Raw genomic sequence first — 19883 nt, forward strand, 5'->3', positions numbered from 1 at the left:
CATTTCCTATACAGCAAGTCTGCCTGTGATACATTCTTTCAGCCTTTCAAGGTCTGAAAAGTTTTTACTTCATCTTCATTTTTGAAAGATATCTTCACTGGATACAGAATTCAAAGTTCAGTATTTTTCTTCCAGTACTTTAAAGATGTTACTCCACTGTCTCTGACAGTCTTGTCTTTGTTCTTCTGTGTCTTTTAAATTTAGCTGCTTTTAAGAGTTTTCCTCTGAAACCAGTTTTAACGAATTTGATTATTACGTATTTTGGTATAGTTTTATTTCCTGTACTTAAAGGTTCATCGGGTTTCTTGGGTCTCATCTGTTTCCCTCTCTCAGGGGACACTGCCCTGTTTTGCCCAATACCTGATATTTGAAAACTGTCTCATATTTTGCACTTTTAGACTTTCAAATAGGTAAATCCAATCTCTCTTATTCCATTTTGGCCATAGGCAAAAGTTCAATTTAGGCACCTCATTTTTACCATATAAACATTTTATTTTTTGTATTTAACTTTTAAATTCCATGACAAAATGTTTCATCTATATGCATACGATTACTAAAATTGTTTTATTTATCCTACCTCTTTTAATACACATTATGTGCATTTACAGAAAAAGGCAATAGGAAATATTAATGGACTTAAATACAGCCTGTAGGCAGAACACACTTTTATGTTTTCTAAACCTGTTTGATAATGATATACAAGGCAACTTGTTACAAATCATAATGCTTCCAATAATCTGTCAGGAAAAAAGATAACATCAGCACTCATTTACACGTTTTCAACACAAACATATTCTCTGAGCCACACTGGGAAAAAGTAATATTTGTTTTTATTTCCTGAAGTAATTATTAGGACGTTTACACTTATTAAATATATCCTTAAAACTTCTACCACTTTGGAAAATCATAAAGTTAGTAAACTAGCTAGATTTCCTTTTTATTTTAGTAAATATTTTTACCTCAGAAGTCAAACTGGGTAGGAGTGCTGTATATAGAGTATATAGTTTAAATCTTTGGGACAAGAGACTACAAGAAGGTAAAGAAGCCAGTAGCCCTCCTAATCTTGTATCACCAAGACTGTATATCATAGCGGGTACCAGAGAGCTGTGAATTCTTTTGACAGTTAACCTTTCTAAATTTCATAGTAAGGTCAGTAGCATAAAAACATTACACACAGCACACACAGAATTAGAGAAAGTTAATGATATAAACCACAAAACAAAATAATTCACACTTCTCATTTGGAAGGGAAAAAATGGGACTAATACTGAATACTTAGCATCTAATATAACATTTTCACTGATTATAAGTTGAATCATGTTGATTACAACTTTACAGAATAACTTTGCATGTTATTAATTCATAAGATAATCAGCAGATATGCAGTTCTAGTCAAGTCTTATAAACCCCTAAACGTTTTCATAGGTAAGGTGAAATTAGCTAAAAAATACCAAACAGGAGTAGAGATTTGTGAGAAGTACAAAACATATAAATGCAATAGATATATAATAATCTGTGCAATCCAAAATTCCCTTATGAAATGTACAAGTAATAAATAATAGTCATACTTGACTTTATCAAGTTAACAAAATAATTACTAACCAACCTTGTGTTTTACTAGTCAATTGCTTAGAAACACCAACTGCCATTTAAAAATTGCTTTCACCATAAAAATAGAAGGCGTATCAAACTCTTTAATCCTCAAACATCCAAAAAAATTTGGAAGGCAATTGTCAATCAAAAATATTATCTGCTAAAAAAGGTGATTAAAAAACATACATAACCTATTTTTTTCGCACAATTTTCATTTCTTACGGAAAAGGGCACTTAGTGTATAGCTAAAGCTTTCAGAAATTAAAGATCCTGTTGACTTTCCTGTTAGGCAGATGACATGTTGTACAGTTTTTAATATAAAAATATAAATATCTTTGACAGAGAAGGTGAAATAGTGGTTGGTATAAAATCCCATCACCATTTTACTTGAAAAAAACTTTTTTCCCAGAGACGATGAAAACAATACTGATTCCATGCAGTTCTGCCACCAGAAGCTTCCCAAATTATAAAACATTAAGGTATTCACTGAAATTTCAAAAGTGGGCCCGCAGTCTTTTGTTTTCTTCTCGTAGTCTTTCAATTTCAGCCACTAAACCTTCATTCACTGAGTATCTTTCCAGCAAAGAGTGCATTTCATTCTAGAAAAGAAAAAAAAATGCTTTTTAAATCACTGGTATTTCACATTTATTTGGCAAGCTGTTTTACATACTTTCAGCTATCATTTCTGTCATGTCCAATTAACTAGCTGAATGGTATTTCTTTTACTTAACCATCCTCACTACTTTGTTAATATAAATGAAAGATCACTGGTGAAAGTTATATATTTGGAAGGCTTAGATTTGCACATGTGGGAAGCTTTTAGCTTACTTATTTAAATAAACAAATAAATAAAAGCTGTGTAAAAGTAGCCTTAACTATAGGTTAAAAAGAAGGGTGACTATTTTACTTACTGAATTTCTAAAACTCTCTGTTTATTTATTCTAGCAACTAGATATAATAAAGTAAAAATATATCACTCTTTATTTTTAGATCCACAATTCAACACTCATTTAAAATAAAATATGTCATACCTACCAATTGCATGTGAAACTGTTTAATCATCTCCACTTGCAAATTCACAATGTCTCTATGGCATGCTTCTCTAGGGAAGAATATAAAATACTTGTTAGAATTATAAAGGTTTTGCCAATTCTAGACCATTCAAGAAACTGCTAAACTTCCCATTGTTTCAAATTATTGGATGTTAGTAATAAGAATAGTAATAATAACAATAATAATAAAAATACCAATGCACTTAGAATTTATTTACTATGTTGTAGGCACTGTTTCTTGTACTTTGAATGGTAGAACTCATTTAATCTTTACCATCAGGTGCAATTATTACCACCATTTTACCAATGAAGGAACTGAGCCACAGAGCAGTTAAAACTTATCCAATCAGACAACCAGTAAATGGTAGAGCTAGTATATGAACCCTGGCTGTACACATACCTCCAGAACTCTCGTACTACACATCCCTTAATACAGAAATTATCATTAAGACAAGACACGGGTTCATATTACAATGAAATAAATATAATTTACTAGTTCATAACGTTTTGACTATTATCAATGTTTTAGCTATTAAAAAAATAACTTCTAGGAGAATGGAAAGAGTTATTTGGGTGCTTATAATAAAGGTTACACTATAAAATGCAATTCATTCATGCCTACAAAATACATGAAAATTAGGAAATAAAAAGGATCATTCAGTCACCTACCACACAACTTACGAGCTAGAACACTACCAAAATCATAGAAGCTTCCTATGTGTTCCTCTCTGATTCCATCACTTAGGAGAAGCCCAAGAAAGAAGTCACTACTCTGTTGAATTTTGTTTAAGCAAAGAAATGTTTTTTTAAAAAAAAAAACCCCGTCTAACACTGAAGTTGTAGTCAATCTATTTCTGCTGTGCTTGGTTTTGAGCATTATAAAAATACCACATTCTATGTAGTACTGAGTAGTGTACACTTAAAAAAATAACCCAATATCCTGTTTTCAACATTCATATTCTATATATCTTTAAGTCACTGATTTGTATCAGTGTACAAATTCTCCTTTCAACTGACAGATTGTTTTCAAGATTTTACTATTACAACATTGTTATAAACAATCACATATATATTTCCCAACCCACATGTGCCCATAACTATAGAAGACAGATCCAAGAGTAGATATGCTGAGTTAAAGGTATGATCCAGATGTATACTTGTTTAGTTTTACAAAAGAATACAAAAATTATTTGCTGAAGTGGTGGTATCAGTGGACGTGCTTATCATCAGTGTAACAATACCTGCTGTTTGGTCTGTGACCACACCAAGACTTGGGTCTTGCCAGACTTCTCACACTTTCCCATCTAATGAGTATGATAGAGTATCCTGTTGCATTTTCAGTTCTCTGATTAACCACAGGATTGAACATCTTTCCTTATGTTTGTAGATGATTCCTCTTCTGTGAAATGCCTGTCCATGCTTTTTAACCTTGTTTTTCTATTGAATGTCTTTTTTTTTAAGACTTTGAGAGAGAAAGAGAAAGAGAGCACAAGCAGGGGGAGGCAGAGAGGCACAAGCAGACTCCCCACTGAGCAGGGAGCCTGATGCAGGACCCGATCCCAGGATCCTGGGATCATGACCTGAGCTGAAGGCAGACACTTAAGTGACTGAGCCCCCCAGGCACCCCTTGACTGTCTTTTTTTCTTATTTATTTCTAAGAGTTCTTTACATCATCTGATTCTTTGTTGGATCCTTTGTTGGAGTGCTACAGATAGATTTTTGTCCTTTCACTTTGTTAATGGTGTCTTATGATGAGCAGTCCTTGTCAACATTCTCTAATTACTGACCTAATATTATAATCAAATTTGCCAATCTATTTTTATAGGTAGTGTATTCTCTTATGTTTTGATAACTTCCCCCTTGAAGTCATAATTCTCCTATCATGCCTAAAATTTTACCCTTTAAACTTTTATGCTGGGTAGAATTGATTTTTTTTAATAGCAGGGAATAGGGATCTATACTTTTCCTCCGTCATATATCACATTTCTATATATGCCCAGGTTTTTCTCTGGTCTACTGGATTCCTTTGGTCAATCTGTAGCTAATGCTACACTATTTTGTAGCATTTATATTATAGCTTAATAATTAAGCTTACCCATCTGACAAATAAATCAGCTTCAACTTAGTTCTTCTCTAGAGTGTCTTGGTTATTCCTGGGTCTTTTCTTCTTCCACATAAATTTTGAGGTTATCCTATCACCATCTTCCAAAAAACACAGCTGGAATTTGATTGAAATTGCACTCAATCTATAGACCAATTTAAAAGAACCGACATCTTCATATCTTCCCATTTAAGTGTTAATGCTTTCCAATAAATTTTTAAGTGTTTTTCCACAAAGATCTTTACCATCTTTGGTCAGATTTATTCCTAAGTACATTTTCTGTTACAACTATAAGAGGTTTTTTGTTGTTGTTTTGTTTTTTTTTTTAAATTCTCTTCTGCTTTCGATTATGACAAAATCTGTACTTAAACAAACTGGGGGTGCCTGAGTGGCTCAGTTAGTTAAGGAGCTGCCTTCAGCTCAGGTCACGATCTTAGGGTCCTGGAATGGAGCCATAAGTCAGCTCCCCACTGATTGGGAGTCTGCTTCTCCCTCTCCTTCTGCCTCTCACTACCACTCATGCTCTTTCTCTCTCTAATAAATAAATCTGAAAAAACAGAAATAAAACAAAATGAACAAAGCATCAGAGAACCACTAAGGTGGTCAGGATTTGAGGGGCTATGGTCTTGCAGAGAAGGGAAGTCTACTAGGTAAGCCCCACATTTACCTCTGCTTTTCCCTCTGGGGGATGTGCTGATTAGACAAGTGTGGGGAACAGAGGCTGGGCTGAAAGTGGCCTGGAGCTTGAGAGAGTCTCACCAGCTTGGGGAGTGCTACGGTTTGGAACAGCTAAAGCATCCAAAGCTTCAAGGTGCCAAGAAGGTACCTGGAGAAAACTAAACCTAAAACTGTACAATTTCCCCCTTGCATTATCTGTTGACTCCTAAGCAATGCCTGTACTGGGTTAGATGGCAGAAAATTAAACACGAAGTTGTAGCTAGATGCCAGAAAGATTCTGGCAGCCTCGTGATGCTGCGGAAATGGAGGTTAAAGTTCAGGACCCACTGAGGTAAAAAGGCCTGGTGAATACTCCACACATTCAGCTGATATCTTAGGAAGGGCAGAAACTAAATAAACCCTAGGAATCTTTATTCTAGCTAGATATAAACTAGCCATAAGAAAACCTGAAAGCCAGCAAGTACAGGAACAAAGTGATCTGCTTGCCAGAAGAAACTTAAATCTTCTTGAAAGACAATAAAAACAGACCCACAAACTTCTGCTTAGTATATAATCTCTCCAACTCTAATAATGAGGACAAGCCAGATAACCTACAAAATCATACATTTGTATATTTAACTTGAGAGTGCAAAGAAACCTAAATGAATGAAAATTCAGAAAATGATGAGTCCCTCCTAGGAGAAGAGACCTAAGATTGTTTTCATCCTCAACAGAGCGGAGGGGGGATGGGAGGGTAGAAAGTGGGCGGGGGTGGGGGATGACACAGCTGCTATTGATAGGTAAGGAGAACTAACTGAAATCTTTATAGATTTTTGAAGGCCAAGTTGTACTGGACCCAAGGAGCCCTAGCCACAAAGAAAGTCTCCATTCACCCACCAACTATTTGCCACAGGCCTTCACTGAGTGCTTACGGAAATCACTAGGGACAGGGAAAGAGGACTGAGAGACACCCTAAGGCAGAGAGGCACAGGGCATATGAAGAGAGAGCACAGGACAACTAAGAGTACCCCGTCTGAAGCACTCCAGACTCTCGTGGAGAAGGCAGCCTCCATAGCTAATGGAGCCCTCTACAATCCCTCTGTCCTTCCACTGTAAGCTATAGCTTTTCATGACTTACTGAAGGCTGACATCAGAGCAGGCAAATTTATAGAAATCCTCTGAGCCATTCTGGGTTCTCACTGAGTCCCAAGCAGAGGCTGCCAATGGTTACCGGAGGGGCAGAAGAGTTGAGAGGCCCCTACTCACCGCCCCTCCCCAGGTGCAGGCATGCAAGGTGTGCTGAAAGCTAATGGCAGAACAGTGCTATCTTTCTCAGTCTGCCCGGCATAAGAGTTTTCTCCCTTTCCACCACTGCTTTACTCATATTATATTGAAGTCCGCTGTCCCCAGACAATTCTGCTGTTTTGCCACATATATACATTCCTGAAAAACTTCATATTCTTAAAAATAACATGACCACATTTTTTAAAACAGTGTGTGTGTGTGTGTGTGTGTGTGTGTGTGTGATGGAATATTATTCAGTCATAAAAAAGGAGGGGCACTTGGATGGCTCAGTGGGTTGAAGCCTCTGCCTTCGGCTCAGGTCATGATCCCAGGGTCCTGGGATCGAGCTCCACATTGGGCTGTCTGCTTAGCAGGGGGCCTGCTTCCTCTTCTCTCTCTCTGCCTACCTCTCTGCCTACTTGTGATCTGTCTGTCAAATAAATAAATAAAATCTTTAAAAAAAAAAAAAAAAAAAAAAAGGAAATCTCGCACTACAACCACATGGACGAACCTGGAAGACATTATGCTAAGTGAAATAAGCCAGTTACGGAAGGAGAAGTACTGCATGATTCCACTTTTATGAGATATCTAAAACAGTCAAACTCATGGAAGCAAAGAACAGAATCGTAGGTATCAGGCTGGGGAGTAAAGGAAATAGGGAATTGCCAAGTGACAAACACAAAATTTCAGTTAAACAAAATGAATAACTTGCAGATATCTGCTGTACAACAACACTGTGCCTATGTTTAGCAATACTGTATTGTACAGTTAAAATTTATTAAGAGGCTAGATCTCATTGTAAGTGTTCTCACCATAATAAAACTAAAACAATAAAAAAAAAAGAAAAGAAAAGAAAACCAAAGAAAGAAGATAACAGGACTTAACAGGACTTAAAGAAAAAGGATTAGGGCAGACTACTCAAAATGTATGCAATTTCGTAACCACAGCATTAACAAAAAACAATTAAACCCTAGTAAAAAAATACTAGCATAGTTAAATAGTGAATAATCAATGATTTTTACCTTTATAACACGATGGTCACTTGATAAAAGGGGTAAGGAAAGTGAAGAAAGGATTGGGGGTGTGAAGGATGGAGGCAAGGATAAAATACCCAAAGATGGGGAATAATCACAAATAAGTCCTTCCAAACACAGAGCACAAAGCCAAACCAGGTGAAGAGGAAGGAAAGAGAAAGAAATGGGTACTGATAGGTGGTTTGCTGCCTTCAGTTATGTTCATATATTTTGTCTTGCCAGCTGTTACAGGAACTAACAACATTCCCTCATCATGTTGTCATCACTGTCCTATTTATCAATCACAAAGAACTAATCCACATTAAAGAAACATACATCATAACAGGACACATCGTACCTCCCCCAATTCAACTAGAAGGCCTTTGTGGACAGATCATTCATATTTGTATCCTTAGTAACCAGCACATATACTGGGCATGTTATAAATGTAAAAAGTGACCAAAAATGATAATTAAAAAAATATATATTTGCTAACATTTACAAATATTTTTTTCAAAACACTTTTTTATTTTTTTAAAGTATGCTCCACTTCCAGGATGCAGCCCAATGTGGGGCTTGAACTCATGACTCTGAGATCAAGAACTGTGAGCTTAGATCAAGAGTCGGGTGCTCAACCAACTACACCACCCAGGTGCCCCCAAATCAGGTTTTTTTTTTTTTTAAAGATTTCATTTATTTATTTTAGAAAGAGAGAAAGTACGTAAATAAGCAAGGGGAGTGGCAGGCACAGGGAGACAGGGCTTGATCCCAGGACCCTGGAATCATGACCTACCAGAAGACAGATGCTCAATCGACTGCACCACCCAGGCGCCCCTCAGAGCACTTTTAACATTAAAAAGAAACATGCACTGGGGCACCTGGTGGCACAGTTGGTCAGTGTCTGACTCTTGATCTCGGTTCAGGTCTTCATCTCAGGGTCATGAAATTGAACCCCACTTAGCAGGGACTCTGCTTGAGATTCTCTCTCCCTCTACCCCTCCCATTCATGCTCTCTCTCTAAATAAATCTTTAGAAAGATTTACAAAAACTTGTAAATAAATCTTTAGAAAGATGTACAAAAACTTGTACATCTTCTCCAGCAGTCTTGCTCAGCATATTCTAAATCATAGCTAGAATATTAAGTAACTACAGGTTGGAAAGGGAAGAAAACATCCACAAAAGATTCTAATAATTGAAAATAGCTTCCAATATATATTGAGATGATAGGTAAAATGAAGCAACAATGTCAAACACATTCTTACAGTGTTCTAAATTCAAAGGATGAGGAAACAAGGATAGACCCAGGCAAAAAAAAAAAAACGCTTTTAATTCACTATTACATTCTGATGCATTCTGTTTGAAAATATCCAGAATTCCTTTAAAAAATTATTTCTCTATTACATTATTATGCATAGCATACTTAACAGGTGATCTACAAATATTTCATGTGAGAATACCATTGGACCTTTACCAGAATCTGTCCAAATTTTGATGATTAAAAAAAAAAATCATGACAGCAGCCTTCCTGCTAGACTGCCCTCCCAAGTTATCTGATAACTGTCCAAGGGAAATGTGCATTTTCCTGGCTGGTATTCAATAAGTTCAATACAGCAAGATCAACAAAACTCATCATGTTTTCTATTGTTTTTATGGACCTCAAAACCTAGGCAAAAGTAGTCATCTCCAATATTACTTATGGTTCCGGTTTCACACCCAATAAAAAAAGCCAGTTAATGGTCTAGATAGAAAGAGCAATTTCTCAATTACTACCTAAAGTCATCCAATGTCTCCTGTATCATGTTCTGAATAAAACGGATTTGAACAGATGTCAGTGGTGCATTTGGCCGATTATTTCCGATGGTATCAGCTATTTTTTCTGATAGTGAACTGGCAACTCCAGCCGTGACAGAGGATGCTATCTTTGGATCTAAAATTAAAAATGGAGAAAACAATAGTCAGCTTAGACTAAGAGACATCAAACATTTGTAAATAAGATTTGGCATGAGGAGACTCGAAAAACTGGTAAAGGACAGGGTTCCTGTGACATTTAGGAAAAACTCACTGTCTGGAATACAAATCTTAAAAACTTTCTATGACATTATTTCTAATAGTCATTTATCTATATACATAAACTGCCAACTGTCTAATATAATAACATATGACAGAGGGATTAATCTTGAAGAATCTTGGAACTATTTCCTCTTATAAAAGATGAATGTGACATGCCATCCCACAAACTAGATAAACCAAGACTATAACAAATAAACAGAAAGAATATAGGAGTACAGTACCATTACAAGCAAAGCCCCAGAGTTTACACTAATACAATATATTCAGAGAAATATAAATATCTATATAAGGGAGTTGGTTCTAAACAAAGAGTTGTTTTCTCTATATAACTTGTAAAACTGAACCCAATATCCCATTAAATGTGATCTCAAGTTTTTAGGATCTGTGGCATGAACTCTACATAGGACTTCTGTATGGAGGAGGAAAAAAAAACAATTTCAGGTAGTTAATGATGCATTTTCAAAAGGTCCTACGTTATATTCCTATCTGTGCATATCAGATCAAGATGCTTACACACTGCATTGAAAATAAAATTCACACCAAAAGAATATCAAATCAGTGTCACTGAGTTTAACCATTCACATTATCTCATTGTCCTCTAGTAAGAGTCAGAGTAGACAAGCACTGTAAAGTTTCAACTCTTAATTTTCTTAGCCTATGGTCACTCTATTTATTTATCTTTTTCAAGTTAAATTGTGGGAGTTTTCAACTTAACACTTTCAAATATCAGGAAGTTTTATGTACTTACTTGGAGTTGAGGATCCAATGAGGGGGGGTTCGTAAATGAACTGAGCTTCAATTTCTTTCTCTGGCTTTTCAAACTTCTCAGGACTTCTTGTTTGGTGAGATGATGGAGAGGTATTCAGATTTCCAGTTTCAGCACCAGAAATCAACTTTGCAAACTTCACATTTAAAATAAACAATATATCAATTCTGGTTTTACATATATAATTTGTACCTACTTTTCTTTTTTCCCGTAGTTAGGATCAGAAAATTTAAGAATAAGAAGGGATATAGAAAGAAAAAAAATTGCTAGAACTAGTGGCAAAATAAATCAATTTTACTAATCAAAAAGTAATTTCAATGATAACACAATGAGGAAAAGCTCATTTACTAATAAGCAGCTGCTATTGAGTGTCACTGAAAATGGTAATCACAGGCCAAAAAAATATAAAATGAAAAATCCCCAAACTCTCAGGTGGTAGCTAGCCAAAACTATTTGAAAAATATGTCAGAAGACATTTTTGGACTTCCTAAATATCTTTTCAACATCATTCTAAAAAATCAATATGAAAATGTGACACACTCGACCTTGTTGGTAATATCTGATCACTTTAAGCCTTTATATAGCAAATTAACTTCTATTTTGGATACCGTATTAATAGCAGAAGGTAATGAGGATGCATTACATTCTTAGCACCATCAATTAGCTCTAAGACTTAGGGTAAATGACTTGACCACCAACTTGGTGATTTCTGCTGCAATGGAAATAAATTCTAAAAAGCTCAGGTCTAAACTAAACTAGTCAAGTATCTTTATCCTAGAAAAAACAGCATAAGTTTACATCTGCTGTTACTTCCAACATTTCCAAAGACAGATTTCAAAAATATCCTTTAGTTTTTAACATGTGACATCAAGATTTAAGAATATTTTCTACCTGGTAAGTGCACAGCACTGTTGATAATTAGGACATATCCCCTGGCAGCCGCCTGCTTTCTACCTCGTGATGAGCTTCATTATGTGCCTGCTACTGACAAACGCATACTGAGCTCAGTATCATTTTTAGGCAGATACCTGTTTGAGGGAGTCCTTAGGTTCCTGTTTTCCCAGATATATTTTCTTAGATTCAGCTGTCAGATCATGATTTTCATTTTCTTCTTTCCCTGGAGATCCCATAAAGACATTAAGAGGACTAGAATGTAATACTGAAGTGCCTGAAGCTACTGGATTTTTTCTTGGAGGAAGGACTGAATTCAATTGTGGTAGAAACTCAAGGCCTGAAAAAGAGGAGAAAAACACTATTTGCATATGATTTTCCTTAATCTTGGATATTTAAAAAAAGCACTTAACACGACAGACAAGTTAATACGGTAGAAAGATGTGTGATTTGGATTCAGAAGGCAGGTTCCTTTGTCAGCTCTACCCCTTACTTGACGTATACAAAATCTTGGGCAAAAATTGCAAAACTCTGTTTCCCGATCAGTAAATGTGAATAATGATATCCATCTCCCTGAGAGGTAAGACTAAAAAGTGATATTATATGTAAAACTACTTTGAAAATTGGGGCGCCTGGGTGGCTCAGTGGGTTAAGCCACTGCCTTCGGCTCAGGTCATGATCTCAGGGTCCTGGGATCAAGCCCCACGTCGGGCTCTCTGCCCAGTGGGGAGTCTGCATCCTCCCTCTCTCTCTGCCTGCCTTTATGCCTGCTTGTGATCTCTCTCTCTGTCAAATAAATAAATAAAATCTTTAAAAAAAAAAAAAAGAAAATTGCAAAGCCCAATGAATGTTTTAGTCAATATTATTAGTTTTTGATAACTGAAAATCATAAATTTGGTATGTATCTGTAATATATCTTGGTAGTCAGCCTCTAAGATGGCTCTGAATGATCCCTGCCTTCTATCATGGACCCATGCCCTCGGGTAATTCTCTCTCTTTGAATGTGGGCAGGACCTAGTCACTTGCTTCCAACAAAAAGAATACGGCAAAAGTCACTTCCAAGATTAGGTTACAAACATGCAGTGGCTTCCATTCTGATGCCATCTCTGACTATCTTGTTTACCAACTCTGAGGGAAGCCAGCTGCCATGTTGTTAGTTGCCCTGCAGAGAGGCCCACAGGACAAGGGACTGGTATCTTCTACCAAGGGCCACATGAATGGCTTGAAGTAGATCCCCATCCAGTCAAGCCTTAGTATGACTGCAGTCTTGTTAAATCCCGATTAGAGCATCAAGAGAGACCTGAAGCAAGGGCACCCAGCTAAACCATGCTCAGATTCTTAACCCACAGTTATGAAATGATAAATGTTCTTCTAAGTTTTGAAATGTTGGGGTACTTTGGGGGTGCCTGGGAGGTACATTCCATTAAGCATCTAACCCTTGGTTTTGGCTCAGGTCATGATTTCAGAGTCATAAGATCAAGCCCTGTGTCCAGCTCTGTGCTCAGTGCGGAGTCTGCTTGAGAGTCTCTTTCCCTCTTTCTCTCTCAAATAAATCTTTTAAAAAGATATTGGGGTAATTTGTTACATATCAATAGATAACACAATATCCCTTTTCATTTTAATAAAAATACTTCTCAACAGGTCTTACCATCTTTGCCTATGGATTCATCACCTCCCTTGTTAACCACAGCATCTATAATAAAATTAGAAAATCAAATTTTTAAAATTGTGAAAAATAAGCCATAGCAACTTAAGTTTCCTATTCATTCCCCAAAGAGTTTGATTTTAAGAAGGAAAATCTGAGTGAAGTAACAGCTGGGACTCTATAAACTTCCCTTTTTATTCTTTTCACTTCATGCACAGATAGCAACAAATATGAAGAGTAATTCTATGGTATAGGGTCATTTAATGAGACAGCAAGGTATACTAGAAAGGCATTGCAGTAGGCTCCAGAAATCTATAATCCAATTCTGCCTATACCATTTAATAGCTCTATGACCTTAGACAACAAGTTTTTAATACAATTAAACTTCAGCTTCTGCATCTATATCATGGGAAAAATGTCCTGACCATCTCATAAGATTGTTTTGAGGATCAATTGAGACAATGTCAAAATAGTTTGGGAGCATCACAATGATATTAAAAAAATAAATCTAAAATAAATAAATAAATTTTATTAGTATTCATTTTAATGGCAGAATATGTATAAGAACATTCCAATAGTATAATACTTTTCATTTGCAATTAACAACCAAAAATGGCCTAACTCCATTTTAACAAATTAATAGAAAAATGGGCACAAGTCATAAAAAAAGTCAAATGGCCAATAAATTACCATACACGATTATCATAGTAGGAGGAGTATCACCCATCCATCTACCTGCATGTGTGTATATATACCTAGTAACTACACAACACGCATACACTTTAAGAAGTTATTAGTTTTCTAGCAGAAGTATTATTTAAAAGATGAAACTGAAGCACAGATTCAGCCTTTTACCTAAGGAGAGTCACATTCTTGAAATCAAAACATAAATCTCTTGACAGTGAAAACCGGTACTGTATTTAGTACACATGTTCTTTCATTAATACTATGAAATGCTAATAAATGAAGGGCAAATAGCTCAAATTCTAATCACATTTCTAAAAAAGTAAAGAGGAATTTCTATCTTTTATTCATTTCTTTTAAAAACCATTAAAGAGAATTTCATTTATAACTCAAAACCCTTTCAAAAAAATCCCTTCCTTACATTCTTCAATTCAAAAGTTACCCCAGGGGTTATCGTAAGCCAAAGCTTCCAGATGGTTACTAACCTCAAAAACCTTTCTCAACTCCAGCTCAAGCCACTTTTCCCTCTTTTGCCCACATCTTTCCTCTCTTTATTCTTTAACTATGTAGTCTGACCCCTCTTCGTCCTGAAAGAAAGGAATCCTTCCTCTTTCATTAGGTAGAAGATAGGAAAATCTGACCTGGCAATTAGAGTAGTCATTTTCAGGCCACGGTACGGCAGAATACACTAAATAATGCTGTGCCATCACATGTGTACGTTTTCTTTCTGATTATGAAATTAATTGTAGAAAGTTTGGAAAAACAGACAATTTGAAGTAAAAAATGAAATTTTTAAGATTATGATGTAACAATTTAAACATTCTGCTACTGTTGACATTTAAATATGCTCCAGAGTTCTGCTATTATTAAAAAAAAAAAAAACAGTACATACAAATCTTTGTGAGATTCTCTAAACAAGTTATTAGGTAAATTTATAGAAATAGAATTAACAGGCCAAAGAGTATGAACGTTTAACCTGCCAAATGATGCTCTAGAAATTTACCCATATTGTTAATAATACTGCTATTAGCAGTGAGACTACCCAATTAATGAAACAGTATGAGTATCAGTATCAAAAAAACACAGCCAACCAATGTGCCTAGTTCATATAGTATGAACAATGATATATAATGTTTCTATTTATCAAAATAGTAAAGTTTTTAAGTTTTTATTTTCTTTTTAGTAGCAACATCTCCCAGCAATGGTGTGTGTGTGTGTGTGTGTGTGTGTGTGTGTGTGTGTGTGATTTTCACATAGTGTAAAAGATGAGGCAATCTATCACCCAGCCATATTTCTCCATGAAAACAATGAATAAATATACCAATTAGATATTAATAATCTAAAATTTTTTAGGTTAGAAAGATATTCTTTTGCCTATCAAAAATATAAAAGATTTTGAGAAGATTTATTTAGAAGTAGATATAATGAAAAAACTGCCTATGGAGGCAAAAATTCCTTTAAGAAACTTCTGTGGAAATTAAAATGCTAACTTGAGAGCTATTTGCATAGTTCCCATGTGAAAATGACAAGCATATACTTCAGAATGGTAACATCTGAAATATCAGGGCAAAGGAAAAGATACCACCCCAGGGACTGAGAAAATTAGCAACTGTCATGAACACAGTCAGACTGAAGCTATTACCCACATCTTTTAGCTAGAATAAAAATGTAATGACTGCCAGCAAAAGAACATGATCCTCTGATCTGAACAGACTTACCATCTCTGATAGGTGAGAACATGTCACCTAAACTACTTTTTCTGGTATCATCAAAGCTGAAGAAATCCTGATTTTTCCCACTGTCCGTTTCCTTAGATATAGTATCAGTGTTTATGCTTCGAGGCAAACCTTATAGGAAAATTAGATATAAAAATAACTGTTACTACATCTGAATAAATGTACCACAGAAGCTAGATTCTAAAAATTAATGTATTATGCATATATTGGTAATATTACAGCTGTGAGCACCAGGAAAAGAAAACATTAACAACAGCTCAGTTAACCATGATTTGCATGGAACGAAGGGCTTCTCAAAAGCAAATAACCTACTTATTTAAGTGATAACACCTTATTTTAGCCATTTTGGTGAAATTCTCCCAAAATGATTTATATACTTTGCTACCCTCTTAAATACTGAACACAACCAACTTCTGTTGTAACGGGCTCCTTTTATGTGCATCTACAAATGATTAAAAAAGTCTGTAAGGCATAGAGCACGATGCCTACCATAGAGCAAGATTCAAGTAATGTTAGTTCCTTTCCACAACTGCAGTAAATGGATCTCCTTTCTCCCTCTTCTGCCTTTTCCTTCACTAACTGTGGAAGCTTAACCCTGCTCTCAGTATTATCGACTTCAGATGACTTTACTAGCCTCAGGATAGTTTACTAAGAGTTTCAAAAGAAACCAGAACACTAAACTCATAAATAGCATAGTAGACAACACTGAAGAAGTGTGCAGCAGTTTATTTTCCCTGCCAGTATATGGTGCAAGGCATTTGTAAGAGGAACTCTGTGGGCTCAGTAGCTTCTTGGTCATTTTTGGGTTGAAGAATGAGTTCTACTGATTTAAGAGCTGTGATCAAAGTCTGGTACTTTAATTGGTAGCATGTTACTGTGTTACATTTTTTTAAAAGGCTTATTGGGGGAGCAGATAGAGAGGGAGAGTGTCTTAAGCTGACTCCCTACTGAGCTGGAGCTTGAATTCAGGAATGCACAACCTTGAGATCACAACCTGAGCTGTCAGATGCTCAACTGACTGTACCACCTAGGTCTCCCCTGTACTACATTTAAAATAGCGCTTTATTTGCCTTCTTGGTCCCAAATGAAAAGTGAAAAGCTGGGATAAAAACAAAGAACAGCCAGCATATCCAAAAATGTCCAAAACTGGCAAATAAAATAAACTTTTCTAGTAACAGCTGATAAAATGTTAAAATATTACTGAACATTTGTACATCATTGTCACTGAAGTGTTTACATCAAGAGTTAAACTGTTATAAAGGAGAAATTTTCTCTCCTTCTAAGTCTTTAAACATGTATGAATATGTAACTTTAGCCTCTGGAACTTTAAGAAAGAAGTTTGGTATCATTTGAAAGTAGCGCTAAAGACATTTTTTTACTTCTTAAACGAGTGTTTTCCTACCAAAAATGAGCATTAGCAATAAGTCTGCAGAAGTTCTCTATTTTAAGTTTTTATTTAAATTCCAGTCGGTTAACATACCATGTAATAATTTCAGGGGTACAATATAGTGATTCAACATTTCCATGCAACACCAGGTGCTCATCACAACAAGTGCACTCCTTTATCCCTATCACCTGTTTCACCCTCCCTCCCCCACTATCTCCCCTCTGGTAACTATCAGTTTGTTCTCTATAGTTAAGAAATAGCCAAGAACGTATCACAATTCTGGACTTCAAGTACAAAGCTGTACTCATCAAGAGAGTATGGTGCTGGCACAAAAACAGACACAGAGAGCTCAGTGGAACAGAAAACCCGGAACAGAACCCACAACCATATGATCAGCTGATCTTTGACAAAGCAGGAAAGAATATCCAGTGGGAAAAAGTTTCTTCAACAAAAGTGGATAAGAACATGCAAAAGAATGAAATAGACCACTTTCTTACACCATACACAAAATGGATTAAAGACTTAAATGTGAGATATGACCACCATTAAAATCTTGAAATCATTAAAGTGTTAAAGGAGAACATAAGCAGCAACCTCTCTGACATCAGCCATAGAAAGTTCTTTCTAGGTAGGTCTCCTAAGGCAATGGAAACAAAAGCAAAAATAAACTACTGGGACTGCATCAAAATAAAAAGCTCTTGCACATCAAAGGGAACAACAGAACTAAAAGGCAACCTACAGAATGGGAAAAGATATTCACAAGTGACATATCTGATAAAGCGTTAGTATTCAAAATACATAAAGAAATTATAAAACTCAACACCCAAAAAGTAAATAATCTAATTTAAAAATGGGCAGAAGACATGAAGAGACATTTCTCCAAACAAGAGATCCAGATGGCCAACAGACACACAAAAAGATGATCAACATCACTCATCATCAGGGAAATACAAGTCAAAACCATAATGAGGTATTACCTCACACCTGTCAGAAAGGCTAAAATCAACAACACAAGAAACAACTGGTATTGGCGAGCATGCGGAGAAAGGCAAACCCTTGTGCCCTGTTGGGGGGGGATGCAGTGGTTGACACCTTTAATAGAAGTAACGTGAACTTTTTTCCAATTTCAGATTCATTTTACAGGAAGTTTAAAATAACAGTAATAGCAATGATGATAACTGTGATGACAAAATCAGCAAAACCAAAATTTCCTGATTGCCTGTCATGTGCCAGGCACTTTGATACATTTTCTCTGGTTTTCACAATAACCCTAAAAGTTAAATATTATCTATGGAAGAGAAAATAAGAATCAGAGTAGTTAAGAAAACTCTCCAGAGTTATTCTGGTAGGAAGTCACAGACCTAAGATGTACACTTAACATACTCTCAATGTTTCAGAAGGGGGAAGTGTGTGTGTGTGTATGTTTGTGTGTGTGTGTGTGTGAGAGAGAGAGAGAGAGAGAGAGAGACAGAGAAAGCAAATGATTAAGCAAATATGGCAAAATTTATAAAACACTAAATCAGCTAAATGGAATACCAGAGCTCAGGAATTCTTTGTACTATATCTGAAATTTTTCTATAAGTTTGCAATTATTTCAAATAAAATTAATAAACAAAAGTTTCTAACTCTGTGGATACAGAGCAAACATTCATTTTGTCAGAAACTCTGTTAATCAGCCAACAGTTATCATTAATCAGTGACCCTGCAGACCCAACTCTTGCATTTCCTAATTAATGCTGTCATTGTTACACGAGTTTCCTTATTAAAAACTAAATGAATAACAGGAGACTTCAGAAAGCTCAGAGTAAATTAGAGAAAATTTTGTTTAATTTTGGAAATTATGAGTAGAAGCAACAGTAATAAAATAATCTTTAAAAATGATGATTTTTATAATATTGTTAATTCAATATCTTGGTGAACATTACTCAAGTTATATTTCAAAATGAATTTCTTCTTCTAAGTATATAGGAATAATATTTGTTTCTGGGAGTTCTTAAATTAGGAATTAATTATTTTTCTATATAATATGTAATGACTTTTATGTAAGGATAATGTAGATACTAACAGAAAATTTATAATGAAGATATATACTTATTACATATTTTTTGAAACCATTCCATACTATCAAGGCTAACAAATTAAAGTTTTGCTTGTACCTGAAAATCGTAAACTCACGCTGAAAAGGTACAACAAATATTTTTGTCCAAGTTAAGTACTTGTCCTAAAACCTTAAAAAGACACAGATATGTGCATTTCTAATGAGACTAGTTTGGAAACACAGTGGTATATCATACAGACTTCTTAAAATTTTTTTAATTTTTTTGAAGATTATTTATTTGAGAGAGAGGCTGCATGCAAGTGGGGGTAGGGGCAGAGGGAGAGAGAGAAAGAATTGCAAGTTGACTCCTTACTGAGAATAGAGCCCAATGAGTGGGACTTGATCTCACAACCCTAAGATCACTGCCTGAGTTGAAACCAAGAGTCTGATACTCAACCAACTCAACCACCGAGGTGCCGCTACAATACAGACTTAAAAATATGTTGCAAGTTGACAGTATAGCATAACTTCTTAAAATTAAAAGAAAAAATGTTTTCAGTAATTTAGAGAAAAAGAGTATTCTCTACAGTAAATACAGGGAAGTTTATCATCATATTACACTTTCACAAAGTCTAAATGAATTCTTTAAGAACCATTTCATCAATATGATTATCAGAGTAGAAGAAATTACTTAAAAATTGTAACACTTTTGTTTATTTTTCTTTAATAAACTACTAATATACTGCTTAATATGTGCCAGGCACTATCCTGCACTTAAATATACTCATTTCATCAACTTACTTTACATTCTGAATATGAAATAAAAGAAGCCATTAATAGTTTTTGTGACTCAGAGATCAAATCAAAATGATAGCACCACAGAATCATATTCTCTACTGATTGAATCTGAAGACACAACGGAAAGTCATCTAATCTGGAGTGACATTCAGGATAATTTCTGAATTG

At 35.4% G+C, this 19883-nt stretch overlaps 1 protein-coding gene across 5 annotated transcripts in view; it reads right to left on the minus strand.

Moving 5' to 3' along the window:
• Positions 1-467: 467 nt before the first annotated feature.
• The window catches only part of NEDD1 (NEDD1 gamma-tubulin ring complex targeting factor), a 47180-nt gene continuing 27764 nt past the window's right edge, over positions 468-19883 (minus strand). For all 5 annotated transcript variants that reach the window (XM_032346697.1, XM_032346695.1, XM_032346699.1 and 2 more), the window contains 7 exons: positions 15475-15603; positions 13076-13120; positions 11565-11767; positions 10519-10672; positions 9471-9627; positions 2629-2695; positions 468-2192 (listed from right to left, as the gene is read on the minus strand). In XM_032346697.1, the coding sequence (XP_032202588.1) occupies positions 2088-2192; positions 2629-2695; positions 9471-9627; positions 10519-10672; positions 11565-11767; positions 13076-13120; positions 15475-15603 (860 nt within the window). In that variant the 3' untranslated portion in view covers positions 468-2087. The remainder of the gene's footprint in view (positions 2193-2628; positions 2696-9470; positions 9628-10518; positions 10673-11564; positions 11768-13075; positions 13121-15474; positions 15604-19883) is intronic.

Source organism: Mustela erminea, chromosome 6 (assembly GCF_009829155.1).
Source record: "Mustela erminea isolate mMusErm1 chromosome 6, mMusErm1.Pri, whole genome shotgun sequence".
In the NCBI taxonomy this organism is placed as follows: domain Eukaryota; kingdom Metazoa; phylum Chordata; class Mammalia; order Carnivora; family Mustelidae; genus Mustela; species Mustela erminea.